This window comes from Kryptolebias marmoratus, linkage group LG17, assembly GCF_001649575.2.
Source record: "Kryptolebias marmoratus isolate JLee-2015 linkage group LG17, ASM164957v2, whole genome shotgun sequence".
NCBI classification, from domain to species: Eukaryota; Metazoa; Chordata; class Actinopteri; order Cyprinodontiformes; family Rivulidae; genus Kryptolebias; species Kryptolebias marmoratus.
Window position 1 is genome coordinate 10,124,354 of NC_051446.1, and position 17,031 is coordinate 10,141,384.

The 17,031-nt window shown below is 37.2% G+C and overlaps 1 protein-coding gene across 5 annotated transcripts in view; it reads right to left on the reverse strand.

The window, feature by feature from the left end:
• Positions 1–17,031, reverse strand: part of LOC108235840 (zinc transporter ZIP11) — a 151,645-nt gene that overhangs the window by 114,599 nt on the left and 20,015 nt on the right. For all 5 annotated transcript variants that reach the window (XM_037980844.1, XM_017416091.3, XM_037980841.1 and 2 more), the window contains exon 4: positions 3,852–4,010. In XM_037980844.1, the coding sequence (XP_037836772.1) occupies positions 3,852–4,010 (159 nt within the window). The remainder of the gene's footprint in view (positions 1–3,851; positions 4,011–17,031) is intronic.

Below are 17,031 nucleotides of genomic sequence, written 5' to 3' on the forward strand. Positions count from 1 at the left end.
CTGCCCCTTGAGCATATTTTGTTGGTGACCTAAAAGAACCTTATTTTTAAATTACTGTTGTTGTTTTTTTAAAAGTCAAATTGAACAAATGAAAAAAAAATATTTAAAAGAAAAAGCAATCACAAAAGCATGTAAACATTAAATTACTTTTCACAAATTTAAAAACTTGTGACTTAGCATTTGCTCTGCTGGGAAAGAGATCAATTACTTTTTTAGAATTTCTAGTCTTAATTTCTGCTCCTCGACTTTCTGCTACTTGACTCTACATAACTCCAAAATCAAGACAAAATTTACTCCTTCATTTTCTCTTTGATTTTTGGTAAATGATTACTCTTTCTATTGCAACTTTCTGACCTTTAGTCTTCCTTTTCTAAAGGGGCACAATAAGAAGATGGATCAGAAGAAAAAAGGGGGAAATAAAAGGAGTGACAGTAAAAGGTCTTGGTGTCTTACTGGAAGAGTTCCACACTGTCTTGGTTACCTGGTTTCATCGCCAAGCTAAAAGGCTAACTCTGCTCCTTCTTACTCTACGTGCCAACCTCACTCCTTTTCCAATTTCCCTTTGTGTCCATCTGTTTCCTTATCACACTCATCCTTCTCTCCCTGCCAACGTCCTCTCTGTTCATCTCGCCCTTCCTACATCATTCTTCTCATTCAACCTCAGTGTTTGTTGAGGAGCCCGTAAAAGTGGTACCAGCAGCTGTCCAAATACTGATGGCCCCCTACAGAGTACGCGGGGGGACCATCAACCAATATCACCGTGTTCCCAAGTGGTTTTGTGCAATCTACTATACCAACCTAAAGTATCTACTACTGTCTCCATAGCACCTGGACAATAGAGTGCAGAAGAAATAAGAAAACTTAAGAGCTGTGGAATATGTGGTGAAATAAAATCAAATGTGAGCTGCAGGAACCTCAAGAAAAAACAAAAAAACAAGTGCATCAGGAAAAAAAATAGAGGGCATGTAGAATAAAATGACATGTCGCTATTAAACACAAATCAGAGGAGATACGCATTGTAAGGGCAGTAATTACCTGATATGTTCTTGGTTTGTACCAGGTTCATACCACGTAATTACTGGGCTGTATTATGCATTGCTACCAAATAACACAACTTTTTGTAAAAGCAAGAACATAAAAGCCAGCCTCTGACAAGATGTCCCACTCAGTTGCTTGAGGAAGAAATACAGCTGAAAGATGATGCATGCTTCAAACATGACATTTGAGGCATTCGGGGAACATTACATAAATATTCTGCATCATCACCAGCATTCAAAGTCTAGTTTAAAAGAGTTTACGACAGCTATGGAGGAATGTACAAGTTCTTTATATACCCACACTCATATAAAAATCCCTTGTACAAAGTTCTTCCCAATCATTTCTTGATGCTCCCTTCATGTTGTGTGTGTTGCTGTCCCATTTAAGAGTGACGATAGGATAAAAAGAGAAACTGACAAACACTGGGGCTTCGTCTGCTCCAGTCTGTGGTGGTGAAGGAGGAGTGGAGTTGAAAGGTCAAGCTCTCAATTTACTGGTCCAGCTGCACCTGTAGTCATCAGATTTGGATCGTGACCAAAAAAAGAAAAAGAAAATCTTGGATAGAAGCAGCTGAAATAAGTTTCTCTTAAGGGTAACTGGGATAGGATTTAGAGATAAGGTAATGACTTCCGTCATCCTGGGGGAGCTAAGAGTAGGGCTGCAGAGGTGGTCTGAGCATTTGATTAAAATGTGTCCTGGAGACCCCAGGGAAAACCCATACCTCACTAGAAGGACAAATGCCTTCTGGGCAGGGAACTCTTCAGGATTCGTCAAGAGTAGCTGGAGAGCATCACTTGGAAGAGGCATGTCTGGGGTTCTCTCCTACTCAGTTATAAATCGATGGAAATGTGTTGGAAAAGCTGCATTACACACAAAAAAGACAGTTGTCTTTTTTTTGGCGACACTGCCGCACAGTTGTTAGAGCTGTTGCCTCACAAAAACAGGTTTGCAGGTTCACCTCCTGGCCTTTCTGTGTGGCGTAGGTGCATGTATGGGTTTTCTCCAGGCACACTGCCTCCCTCCCACAGACCACAGTGAATGGTTGTTTGTCTCTATGTGTCCCTGTGATGGACTTGCAACCTGTCCAGGGTGACACCAGATCCCCGCAACCCGGAAAGGAAAAGCGGGTAAAAAAAAATGGACGGATGGATGTCTGTCTATTGTGAAAATACTTAGAATATAAAAGAATAAACATTTAGAGTAGTTGTTTTAAGGACCTCTGTTGAAGCTCTCTATCCGTTCTACATTATGAAGGATAAACTATTTTGCTCACTACATCATAAAAAGTAGATAAATGTTAATATTATTCCAATATTGTAGCAAATATAAAAATTTGAAGACAAAATAGGGGCAGAGAAGCCTTATTTAGCACATCTGAGCAGATACATTCAGTATACAGTAAACAGTTACAGTTGATCTCACTAAACCGTGTGTGTGGCCTTCATGTTTGGTTGTGTGTAATTTTGTATAAGTGTGCATGACGATAAAGTCATCCGTTCCTTCATAAGTAATTCTTGTCATTCCTGCTGTCCTGGTGTGACTGCAGGAGCTCAGGGCAACAGCTGTTCTCTGCTGTGCTGATTCCAGTGACAGCATCGCACTTCTCATTTCAGCCTAACTGAAGATGTTGCTACAATTTGTTTGATTTTTAAGATTCCACACTCTTATACCCCAAATCAATCAAGACTATGTGATACTTAAAACTCTTAAGACAACAGCTCAGTCCAAACTGTAGGCACAATCCTAAACAAACCAACAAACAAACAAAGGAACGACCCTTAACCTCCAGGCAATGCTCCACACTTGTGCCAATGCCTTGAGGAACTTAGGCAATATCCACCAACCCTACTGTCCTGCAGTTGCTAAAATAAATAAATATAAATAAAACTGGAGAAACGCACACAAACACTTTTGAAGTAATAGTTCTGTCTTTTCATACTTTGCTATAGGCTCTTTTCACTCTCAGATAATAACTTCTTTAGTTCTTGTAGGGCCAATGTGACACAGTCCCAAGCGAGCGTCTGCATCACCACAATTAATTTAAAATATATTTGGTGACCTTTTGTGGCACACCTTTTCTTTATTTATACCAAAATATTCTTTCTAAGGTTGTCTAAAAGGATTGTAGATTCTTGTCTAGAAAGATAAAACAAGAAACAGATTCTAATTTAAAGCAAATAAAAAGTGGTTTGATAAAAAATGAAGAAGTTGGGAAATATCTCCATTTATCCAGTTGTGTTTAAACTACATCTGTAGATTATTTTAATGTGCAAAACTTGTCTGATTATCTTAACATTGACAGATTTTATCTTCTAAGATTCTGCTTTACTTTACATTATTTTTCGACTAAACAATTAGGTTAAAAAAATGGTACTCAATTTGGATTAATTCACTCTAGTGTTGGCTTAAAAAGGGTGCAAAGAATAGTTATCAACTTTGAATGTTAAAGAGAAAGTGCAGCAAAGAACTTCTTATTGATTGAACTCTTAAGAAACATTTGATAAGCACCTGGCTCAGATTAATTCTTCTTGTTTTCTACTCATTAACCAGCAGCTGCTTTCAGCAGCAATTATGCAATTATCTAAGCCAAACAAAGAGTGTCGCATGAACCGTGTTCATTTAAAAGAAAAAAAAAAAAAAAAAAAAAAAAAAAACTTGAGTCACCTCAAGTAACATTTGTACAAACTTCTCAGACAAAGCCTGCTAAAGAAACATGTGCCTACAGTGCTTTTAAATGTTTAAATCAGTTCTGACCAAGATATTTCTCATTGTTGTGTTTTTAAGAAATATATTTTTTTAAAATGGGCTCCTACCAGCAGGGGCATGGCCAGGTCAGCAATGTAAACAAAAGTTGCTCCGAGTGTGAATCCTATAGCCACAGGTACAAAAGCATATGAACCGTACTTCCCAGACTCCTCCGCCATGTCGATTGCTGGTGCCAGCAAAGACCAGTAGGAAGCAGCCAACATTACCTGAGACACAGAGGGAGAAAAAAGGAAAAGTGTTAGAAAATATGAGCATTAGATTTGTTTTATGCAGCTGCATGTTTTCCTGTTATCCTACAGTCCTAGTGTAAGTAAGGATGGTTGTTGGCCTTGTTTGTCTCTTTGTTGGTCTTGTGATGGATTGGTGACCTGTCCAGGATGTACCCAGTCACAACTCAAGATCGGCACCATGTGGCCATGAACAAGATGGATGGATGGATGGATGGATGGATGGATGGATGGATGGATGGATGGATGGATGGATGGATGGATGGATGGATGGATGGATGGATGGATGGATGGATCTTAGTTGAACAAAAACCCTAGCTGGTATATACAACCTAGATTCTGATTGGCAAAACACATAACCTTTCAAACTAATCTCAACAAAGAGGTGTTACAATCAAGTCTACTCATCAAATTAAAATAAAAAGTAAAAGTAATTTGCAGCAAGTCTGTCTACAAGTCTGCAATAGGAGTTTTGAGATGAGTTTTAGACTTTGTTTCACAGATTCACCAGCTGAAAAGCCATGTGTTCTAATTAAATTAGTTTGGAACCATTTACTAATTAACAAAAACCTTCCTAGAATTGATGGCTCAGATTTTTTTGCTCTCAGGTCTAAAAAATTAAGCCCTTAGAAGTTTCCTTTTTGCAAGAATGTTGCAACAATGTTTTAATATTCCCAGTGTGCATTGTGTGAGGTGTATTAAAATCCACATTACAGTATAGTTTGCTTATTTTCACAGTTAACATCCAACCATCCTGCAATCCCTAGTTTTATTACTTAAATAATGTAAAAACATTTTATTTTTGTCCATTTGAAGTCTCGTTGCTTCTCTCATAGCAGCCACCTCACACAATATAACAGCAGGGGAAAATACAAAAACATAAGTATTCAGTCCTACCAATCAAAAGCAATTTAAGCATATTGTTAGACTACAACCCGCTTTTGCACTCAAACATCAAGTCTTAGGCATTTTTTTTTTCGTATAACAATACCTAAGTTGATTGTAACTCATTTAGTTTGGCTCCGAATGGAATTTAGAGGTGCTGAAAACTACAGTTTTTCCCCCCCATCTAATTTAAGTCTAATCATCATAGCTCCACAACAACCAATTTCTTTCTCTGATTCTTGGAAACAAAAAAAAAGTACAATTTCCAGAGCGACACCGCCTTTTATATATACAGGTTTAAAGGTCCAAGCAGGATCTTTAAGATTTTTGCCAAAATGTGTTTTTCTTTTTTACATTTTTAAATTGGTACAGACATTACATTTTACATGAATTCAAGTTAGGGTAAATAACATAAATGCATTTGTTTTTTTTGTTTGTTTTTTTATGTTGTTATAGTAGTATTGTATACTAGCTTTATTACAACCTGTATATAAAAAGGGATTTTATCCAATTAGTTATGGGCATTTCTCTTACACAGTAACAAAGTCTACACATTGGGTTTGATAGCTTTATTTGGGAATGTTCCAAACTGTCCTAAAAATTGGCATCCATGATAACTTATTACATTTCTCTATGATGCTAAGAAAAAGAACTTCAGCATTTAATGTCTCCTTTAACATAAGACATACTAAACTAGATTATTCCATAACATATTCTTTGCAGCCATATCTTTCAATTCCATGTTTGTACAGTTTAATTAATCTGGATTTGGTCAAATAAAATCAAGGTCAGGGATGTGGGTGCTACCTTTGAAAACATGTTTTCTTCATTAATTACATTTTTGACTTTTCAACCCTTAGAATAGACAAATAAAGCTTCTATGAAAACAACATTATTAGAAGACTATAGTGGAAGAACCTGACCTGGCTTTTGTTGACCTTTTCTTTGAAGATCTGTGGTTTCGGTGCGAGAAGCCAACATCACAGTACTTAAACAAGTAATTAAACAAGGTCAAAAGAAAAATAATTAGGAAACGACCATGGGATTCATCTGTTCTCACTGTATTCTTGGCATAAAAGTTTGTTCATAAAAGAAAGCATTGGTTGGTGTTTTATCACACACCACAGAGAATGATCTGTTCCAGTTTACTATAGAGAAAATTTCAAACTGTAGAAGAACTGCTCCACAGTTTCTAACACTGTGTCATCAAATCCAAACTCATGGCAGTTGTGTAGAAAATTTGTTGCAGTGCACTTAATGAGTCAAAGAAACCTGTATGAATCAAGTCTAAAGAATTCACCCATCAACCAAATTTTGCAAGTGGCAATCACCAAAATATTAAGAAACACAAGCTGTGTTTTAAAGGAAAGCAAATTATAGGTTTCTTGGCCTGAAATTATAGGTTTGCGGATCTGATTATTTTTTTCTTTTTCCCATAGAGGAAGTAAATATTCTGTTGATTATGGTATTCTTTGGGTGTAACATTTCATTAAAATCATAGTATTGTGCACAAGAGCAATGGTTTTAGAGGTCTATTGTAAAAGAAAGTAAAATGTCAAGAACTTGGGTCATTTCCTGGTTTTCTGCTTTGATTAGTTTCCAATCATCATTGGTAATTCATAAAGCTAGAACTGTATAGCTGATCAAACATAGCACCTAGTTCAGTGGTGGGTAATCCTGGTCCTTGAGGGCCACTGTCCTGCATGTTTTACTTGTTTCTCTGCTCCAACACACCTGATTTGAATCAATAGGTGAGTACAAACTTCTGCAGAACATGAAGAGGTAATTTAACCAACCCACCCCTGACCTAGTTCCGAACATACTGATAGACGTGAAAATAATACATTGTCGTTTCTAGACACGCTTATAAGTTTAGTTGGAAACTTTGGATAAACTTTGTTCATCTTGACAACTTGAACATCGAGCACACAGGCAACGTGAGGTACAATCACAGAAAAGAATCATTTTAACTTCCACTTCAGTCCTCTTCATATTCACTTTTCCTTGGCAGCAAATCAACCTTGCTGTTCTGCAATCTGAGGAACATTATGTACTTCTGTTCTGACTACATCAAAGTGAGGAAATATCTATATGTTAATAAAAGTGTATCGACTCTGTGTGTGTGTGTGTGTGTGTTTGTTCATGGTGTTGGACACTTATAATGTTGCAAATATAAATATTGAGAATAAAGTACATATTAATTACCATTGATGTTTACTCAACCAAGCTTCAAAAGTGTGTTTTGGATATTTACCTCCACCAAGGAGGTTGTGTTTTCAGTAGTGTTGCTTTGTTTGTCCATTCATCCATCAGTTAGGAAGATTACCAAAAAACTAATGCATGGATTTTGACAAAGTTTTCTGGAAACATTCGGGTTGTCACAACAAAAAGAGTGATAAAATTTTGGTGGTAATCCAGTCCAAGGCCAAGATCACAGGTGATTCCCTAATCCAGGGGTCTGCAACATTTACAACCAAGGGAGCAATTTCTGCTCTTTTTCCCACTGAATAAAACCTACCCAGAACCGCAAAACCTAGCTGAAGCTTTAAATAAAGATAACATTACTCAGTATGTGTTTTAAAAATACAATACATAATGTAATATGAAATTAAAGCTCTGTGATAAATTGTTGACATTCAGTGTACTTTTACATGTTAGGACAATGAAAGTGACCACATTCCTGGTTATAAAATGTTGGCACTGGACTGTCAGCTCGTGTGAGTCCTGTTTGCATAACTGTGGAAAATTAATAATAAATTATACACAGTCTAATAAACTGTTCGTAATTAGGCTGTTTTGTTGGGCAATTAATTGTGACTTTCTTGTGCTGAATGCAAAAACCTTAATTTACTTAAACTTTTATCAAGTTCTTAATCAAAGGTATGCCTTTTTTAATTATTACCACCATGACTTGAAATATTTTTGTAAAACATCTAATTTCAGTGACTCATAATATATAAGTTTATATAATATGTGTGCAAAACTGCCCTTCCTGGAGTTGGCTGATATGTTTTTTTGATTGCATCATTTTGTTGCAGATGTTTTGTTCACGTATTGCATAAAATTGGTCAGAATTTGGCCTTTTTTTTTTTAAATTGTATTTACAAATTTAATTAAATCCGCTTTCTTGTTAGTGTGACACTTGATATGTGGGGTGAATACGTGTTAGCGTAAAACGGGAGGTCGTGGGTGTAGAAAGAGCAACACACAGAGGGAATAGCGTGGCTGTACGGACGTTTATTCAGCCCTCCATCAACCGAACTCCCGCCTCAAAACACCGGTAAAACATATACAAAAAAAGAAACCCACGAAGAAGAAGGAAACAACTCTTCTTAAAAGGCACAGTACAATTTAATATGTATTGATCAACATTAGTCAATAACCAACCCAGTACCTCACCACATTAACTGAAATGCAAAAATGAATCCTCTTAAATTAGTTTTGGTCAAAGAGCTGCTGAAAGGGGGACTAAAAAGCCACATAGAGCCCCAGAGACACAGGTTGCAAACCCCTGCCCTAATCTAACTGCAATATTCTGGCCATGTACTTTGGACTCTGCTGGTTCCCAAAGAAGTCCTCCCTGGCATGTAAGGCATATGATTGTCATGATTGACACATGTATAGTAACAACACTGTGCTACATCCAGATTTCCTCTCATAGTTACTGGCTTAGTATGTCTGTTATTTACAAAAAATGGCAATAATTGTATTAATAAATCATCTGACTGATCACTCAATCTACCACTAATTACAGCAAGTTAGAATTTAAACAGAACTATTTTGCTTTTGTCTGACTAACAGGTTCAACACATTTGTTCTCTTTGGTTTTGACAGGAAAATCACTTCAAATAATAAAGTGATTGTCACCAAAAGGCTTCAAATAAGCAATTTTGCAGTGTACTTTTTCATGTCATTAGACACTTGTTTCTCTGAAACATCAGCTATTTTCAGCAATTATCTTTGTTTTATACCACCAGACAAAAACATGTAGAAAAACGGTTTGCATCTTTGAGATTTTTTTACATTCTCCTCCTCACCTTCTTTAAAAAAGAAAAAAGGAAAAAAAAGACATTGGTTTCAGGCCAAGATACTGTAAATGAGTGGCACGGTTTAAACATGGGCTAAAGTGATAAATGGGGTTTAAAGAGTAACAATCGATTTAACACACTGGTGGTTCCAAATAATAGTGATGAGAAACAGATTTATGACTACAACCTAAACACCCAGAAACAGCAGGATATAATGACACCACTTAACCTCGCAGAGAACACTCATATCACTGTGACTGACCTGCCAGCAGAGAGCCAAACACACAAGATATCAAATTTCACTTAATCTAATTTTGTCTGAAAAGAATAGTGGTGTTTCAATCTATTTTTTAAACAGTATCTTTATAACCAATTCTCCTTCTTTTTCCATTTTATTTTCAGCACAAAAACATTGTTGTTCAAGATCCATTTTCCATCTCCTCTCTGTTTTGCAGTTGCCAGACCACAGATCCATTTCACAGTCTCTAGTTTCACTCATTAAGCTTGAAATGAAGTCTCCTGAAGGTACTGGAACACCTGTCGAACACTGATACAAGCACCTAATTGCTGCTTTCTTTTTCTAAAAATCTTACTCCTCAAACATCATTGTTTTTGCAACTAGATTTAATAAGAGATGCATTCCTTTATACATTTTGTGAGTCATATACACGAGTAGAAAATGTATCTGCATAATAAACTACAGGAAGGGAAGGGAGTCATTAGGTACTTTCACAAAACACTTCAAACCAGGATTTGGATACCTTCTGGCTGCCTCAATGTGCCTTTGTGCCGCTAAGCAAGGTAATAACAGAGCCAAAACGGTTGACAGGTAAAAAGGTAAGCCAACTCTGCAATAATGTGATAACATGTGGTCTGTGCAACAATATAAACAACAACAAACAGATTTATTACCAAGGGGAGATCAATGATGATGCACAGCAACTTTGAACTCAGTTTTAAAAATAAAGGTTAACCATGAAGAAAATCTCTAAACTGAGTTAATTCATCATGTTTTAAAAACCATACAAGGTCACCCATGTAATACATTGTGCTCCATATCAACACAGCCGAGTTCTGCTCCATGCTTCTTTTGGTTCCTCAATTCTCATTTCTTTTCTAAAAATTCATGTGGCCAGCTCCATCTGAGATTTGGGAATGGTCACAGGCAGCATAAAAACGGACTGGTCTTTGTGGCCATTTCGCAGAAATATTTTTGTGAACATGTCTATTGAGCGGAGTGGTTCAGGCTGTTTGGTCTTGAGCAGAGGATTTTAAAGTCTGAAAAGAGAATTTCATTATTACCTTGATCTCTGGCATCAACATAGCATCATCGTCAACTATCTTGGCTATTGAGGGATGTTCCAGTCACTGCAGGATTTGTCCTAAAACAATAGTTGTCAATGCTAAAAAAAATGATGCACCCTAAACTGCAGGAGTAACTTGGAACTATAGGAAGTACTACAGTAAAGCAAATTCCCAATATACTGCTTTCCCCTACCACTAAGGCCTTGATCACAAGGAAACAGTTTTCCTAAAACAATCTTTTTATTTGTAATTTCTAAAAATATCCTCAAACAATTTTTTAGAAATGTCTTCATCCACACAGAAAGACAGAAAATGACACAAAATACTTTAGTAACGATACCAGGTCTCTATGTGGCACAGTAAAGCTGCCAAAAAAATTAGACCAAAAACAGGAAACAAGCTGTGGCGCATGCACATGGAGCTTGCACACTGGGTAAGAAACGTAACACAACAAAGAAGAAGAGGACACCCTCGGGTCGCAGGTTAGAATAGAGGCAGGGGTATGATGTCATTGTTTCAAAAGATTGAGTTTTAACTCTCCGCACAAAAACACAAGTTATGAACGTGTAGACCCCTTATATGAACCCAGAAGTCAAAGTTAGAATGGGACCAAAGGTCCCAGGTGGCTGGCTGACACCCTCAGATAATTTGGCTCTTGATGATTCACATAGTTCTTACCTGGCTGCTGTATTGTTCAAATAGTCATCTTTTTAATATGTTTTGCTGTAATTAGTCATTACAGGCTTAAAAGAAAGGTCAAGTGACACCATGATTTTGGACTTAAAGCCCCATACTCCAAATGAGCAGACTCTGGTTCCAAAATTTCAACATGGCAGCTTTCAAACAGGATTTCATGGCTTCCGTTTTGAACAACAAAAGAAAGCACACACTTGTCCAGTTTTTATTTTTATTTTGATGGTTTTCTGACATTTCTAAAGTATCGTTGAAGATGGTATTACTGCAATTTCAAACAGTCAAATCATCAGTCTTCATCTAAAAAGCAAATGATTGAAGATACTGAATTGAATCAAATTTGATTAATAACTATACTATCTGTTCTTAAAACCTGAAAGAACAGCAGTGATCTGTTATCCTCAAAGAAAAAAAAAATGTGCTTTGAAGTAATTGTGAACGGTTATAAAGAGAAAGGAACTTCAATAATTAAATATTTTCAAAGAGCAGCAGTACATCTCACAACAGTGCTTAATAGCTAAATCAAGAGTACTTTCACACGCAATGTGAAGAAAACTCAACATATTGGACTCAAGGTATTTCCACGGCCTTGCTGTTGTTTTATTTTAACTGGTGTGCTGACTGCTGACGCTAATGGTATCCCCCTGTCACACCAAGGCTTCCTGAAAATACACATTTATATGTATTAATTTGACTTTGCTTTGAGTAAGACTGGACTATAACAGAGGGAAAAAAAAAAACAATGAGTTTCCAACAAAAGTTGAATAATCACAAAGCACACACATACATCCATATTGTATTTGTCCTTATTAGAATATTGTGTGACTTTCAATCATTTGTGCAACCTAACTTAAATTCCAAACATTACACAAACTGTATTAAATTGCTTTATAAATTAGAACCACCTTGTTAACTCAGGGCCACTGCTGATATAAGTGGAGTACCTACGTATGAATGGAACCACAAAACGCGTAGGAGAACTAAATGTTTCTTTTAACACCACAATCAGTGTTGATCTCTGCTAATCAGGAAGCAGATGGCCTTCAAAGATTTTACACAGCAGTAGATTTTGTAGTTATTTTGCAGTAGGCTCCAAATGGTGGCAAAAGGCTGCCCACAAACTGTGCCACATTTGATCGTTATGCAGGGAGAATTTAGGTCGTCTAAGTGTATGCTTGTAATAAATCCCCACCCCATAATAAATCGTGCTGAATTTATTTGTAAAACATTGTTCGAAATTTTTGAAAATGTCAATCTAATTATCGGCGGGATACTTAAAAAAAATGTGTCTCGCTAAGACAATAAAACAACAGACAGCACAATGTTGCTCAATCAATGCTCTCACCATTAACACCACTCTTTGAAACACCATGGGTGCTGTGGCCCTGCAATACATGAGAGCAATCATCTGGATGTGGCTGGCATATTCAGTGTTGCAATCAGCAACTACCCTGCTGAGTAGGAGGATCTATGTGAGCAATGGGAGTCAATTTCACAAAATAACAGTGAATTGAAACTCTTAGAAGTTTGACATGGAATGTTAAATATGAGTGGGGGAAATAGAAAAAAAAAGATCTACATAGGCCAAAGTGAGGAGGTTATATTTTATGTATATTTTCAATTAAACAAAAATATGTAATGTAAAATGAGTGACTGCAAACACAGCACTGAGTCTGTGTGGGTAAGTCTCAGCCAGTCTTGCACATTTGGACACTGGAATTTTACTTCATTTTTCTTTACAAAACTGCTCATGCTCCATCCATCTTTACAAGCCTTGCAAGGCCAACTGCCGAGATGCAACCCCATAGCATGGTGCTGCCTCCACCATGCTTGACAGTGGGGAGGGTGAGTTTGTGGTGATGTGCAGTATTTGGTTTCCAACAAACACATCTCATCAGACCAGAGAGTTTTCTTCCACATGTCGTTTGGAAAACTCTAGTTGAGATTTAATGAGTTTCCTTCAACAGTGGCTTTCTCTCCCAAAAAGCTCAAACTCACACAACAGCTGTTATGTGTACAGCCTCTCTCATCTGACCTGCTGAAGCTTGGAACTCCTTCAGAGCGCTTACATGTGTCTTGTTGGCCTCTGTTATGATTCTCCTCCTTCATAGTCACTCAGCTTGTGAGGATGGCTTGCTCTTGGTAGATATACACACGTCTCACAATTCTTCCATATCCTTCCATATCTTGATGATGGATTGAACAGAACTACTGAGGATGTTTAGGACCTTGGAAATGATTCTGTATCCATCCCCTGACTTGTACTTTTCAGTAATCTTTCTCTATGTTGCTTGGAGTGGTTTTTTGTCTTCATGGTGTAATGGTGGCCAGGAATACTGATTAATCAGTAAGTAGGCCTTCCAGACAAAGGTGTTCTTATACTGCAATCACTTGAGACACATTGACTGCCCTCAGGTGATTCCCATTTCACTAATTGTGAGATTACTAGCGCCACATTGCTGGACCTCTGTTGATTCAGGACAGTCACTTTAAAAGGGGTGAATACTTATGCAATCACTGTTATTCCATTACATATTTTCATTTAATTGACATTACTTTGTTGAAATAAGTTTTCCCTTTGTCATTGAAGAGTTTTTGGGGGTTTTTTTTGTCAAAAAGGCCAATTCATATTGACCATGACTGATTTATAATAGCAATAAAAGGGTAAAACATTCCAACGGGTGAATCCTTTTTATAGGCACAGTACTCAGTTTTAATCCTGTTCATTTTGGCCTCCCCCAGTGAAAATCTTAACATCGTCATCTCTGCCACCTCCAGCTCCACCTCCTCTCCCTTTTGGCGCCACTGTCTATATTCATAGCAGGTCTCTACCATTTTGTAAATTTTCTCTTTCACTCTTGCCGCTCTCCTTTTTGTTCAAACTCACCTCACCTCAACTGTCCATCACCACTGCAATCAAGAAGGGGCTCAGAGCTGACCCTGATGTAACCACAGTCCCACCTAAAACCCTTAAAAGAATATTATAAACCATTTGATTAATTTTTGACTTGGCATATTGTAAGGACATATAAAGGTTTACTTCAATTACAGCTCTGTTTAATTATGATTTATGGATGAAAATATATCATTACAATAAGTATTTTTTAATTAGCTGTCAGATAATTATGTTCATCAGTGAAAAGTACAAAAATATCAAAACTTTTGACTGACTGCCTTTAAAATCTGCACCTTATTTTGTGATAAAAATGATTTACAAAAGCTTTCAAATGGATAAAAATGGCTGTTTTAGGCCATAGTTGTTTATCCGTTTTTAAAGATATCTAAATCTTCAGATTGGCAAATCTGTATTTTATGAAGCTCAGAAAGCTAGTGCAAGTTATTTGAAAATTGTGTCATTTCAAAGTTAGACCTAGTTTGAACTAAATGACTCATTTACATGTCTACGACACATCCACAATATGCCTTCAGGATTCTGCTGTTGAGTTATGTCCTTACCTATCACGTGAAGCCTAGGGATGTGTAAGGAAAAATAAATTTATTTTTTGTTCTGTTTTTCAGTTTTGAAGATAAGGGCTGTTTTCTTCTCCGTGCTGTTTGCCAGCAGCGGTTAGGGGCTCATCTAATTGCAGCCTTCATGTGGCAAACAGACTGATATGACAGAGACGCACATGAATCAAACTGACTGCTGCCTAACACAGAAGATCCTGCTCTACAAAATGAGCATTAAAATGAGCATTCAAAGAAAATCAAATCAAATCCCAAAAGCTTGGAACTGCAGACCTTTCACTTGAACTGAAAAAGGATTTGCCATTTCCTAAATGATGGAGAATCTCCACAAACGTGATTAAAAAAAAGCGCTTTGGGACAGATATGTTCTTCATATATAAAGTGCAAAGTGATTATATTGTGGATGTTTAACCCAACTTTCTTTACAGTTTAATCTTTTACAAAAGTAGTTTTCCTGATGTAGAATAATCTATATTGAAGCAAAGAAGGCTTTGATGTAGATAATCTTCCTACTGTCCCAAATTTTACCCCTCAATTCTAGAAATCTGCATTCACAAAAATGTGGTTCCGTCTAGTGTCCTCTTAGATTAATGTATAACACTCCCAAATGTTGTCTACAGTGTACACCATTTATCCCGCCTCTGTCAATTCAGGAGCTTAAAACATTCATTTTTACCTACATTCATTTTTATCTGTTTCCAAACCATAATCAGTCACTTTCCTTGGTTTTGGCATCTGTTTTTCCATTTGCCATTAACTCCCAGCTAAGCTTTCTCATTTTGAGCTTCAGCCATCAGTCAGCACGAGCGCGGCCCTTGACAGCAATCAGTTTTTTTTTTCTCTAGTGCGCATTGACTAAGGAGAAACTTTTAGAGCAGTGTGACTTTGTGACCATCGCATTTAAGAAAGACAACATGCAACGCCTAATGTGCCCATTTTAAGGATGATCAATTTGAAATTCACATAAACATGAAGACAAAGAAGTCAAAGTTCATGACATTAATGCTTTACTTTTTTACTTGCTATTTAAACTATACCTCTTTGCAAATGCAGCTGTAAAAAAATACTGAAACCCAATACCTCCTCTGCCATAACAGAGTCCTCAGAAAGTGACCAGTCACAGAAGTAAGCAGTAAACCAGGATATAAAAATATAATTGAACAAATGCTGCAAAGTCCTACATCACTGGGTTTTATTTAAAAGCTTGGTCTTGTACTAACGATTACACAAAGAACAGGGAAGAAACACTGTTATGTTTTTATTCCAACACACTCATTGTCTTCACACCATTTCACCAAGTCTAAATGCTAAAAAAAATATTTTAAGCAGTAAGAGCAACGCTTTGTGGAAGAGACCCCATTACACCACCTACACAATCTATTAGAAGAAAATTTGGAAAACCTTGTTTAGTGTGAAGGTAATCAATACACTGCTATGCTCTTAGTATGCTCCGTATACCCACAAAGATTTCTCCTGTGCCTTCACCGCACTTTCACCACACTATATGTCAGCAGAGTATTCCCATGACGATGCTACCACTTATTGCACTATACCCTGGGCTCCACCAAGGTAAGACTTTTGGTCCATGTCAGGAAGCAGCTACACGCAAAAAGATCACACCATGCTTGCACAACACTAGCACCATGGGTGTTATGTCTACACTAGCTTGTTCCATGATCTTGTTACAATCTGCTGAATTTTCCCATTTATGGGAGATTTTCCACCATCAGTGCGAAACCTTGCTTTGGAGGAGGAAACACCATAAACACCATTCAACAGCATGAGAGGCTTCAGATTAAGGACCTTTCTTTCTTTCTCAACCGGAACGAGAAGAAATGCTTCTTGCTTTAGATCCAAAAGGCAAATGAAGGACAGCTGAGTTTGGCATGGTATTCACTGGCATGCGGAGAGTGTGGATTGGTTGTTGCAGCTACAGGGTAGGAGCGTGGCATGATTCTGCCATTTGCAAAAGTAGCAAAAGTGGCGGGATGTGATGCATGTAGCAGCTGCCCCACCAAGAATGATGCAATACCACCTTGCACTTGCTGCCAGTGCAAGGTGTGTGATAACGTTGTAGCCTAGGCATGAGGCCAGAATGGTCAGTTGTGTTTCAAATTCTGGATAACCAAGCCACAGCAGTGCGTACATGCCTTATGTCATGAATACGCCACCATCGTTCACTTAGGTCCCAATACACTGGCACTATGATGATAAAAACCGCTGCGGCATCATGTCCTATCACGCATAATCAGGAGCCCACTGTGTCCTTAATACACACCTGATGACCTTACAAATACCATCCAGTTCTGGCTAATGTTTTACACAAAGTCATAATTCAGTGGGAAGGGGGCCTAACAAACAAATATTTTACCCAGTTTCTGTTTAAACGCAAAAAAAGATTGAACAGAAACATATAACTTATTTTAAATGTTTTGATGGACAAAGTATATAATTTTATCTGCATGTTGAGCTGCCTTCTGCAGACCTTCATTTGTAAAATTAAAAAAAAGCTTGGCTTTGTGTTCTTTTGCACCATAAAGCTCACCATGAAATCTAATACTATATTTTTCGCAGATCACTGATTTTCAACTTTTCATTTAAGCATCTTTCATACCATTTTA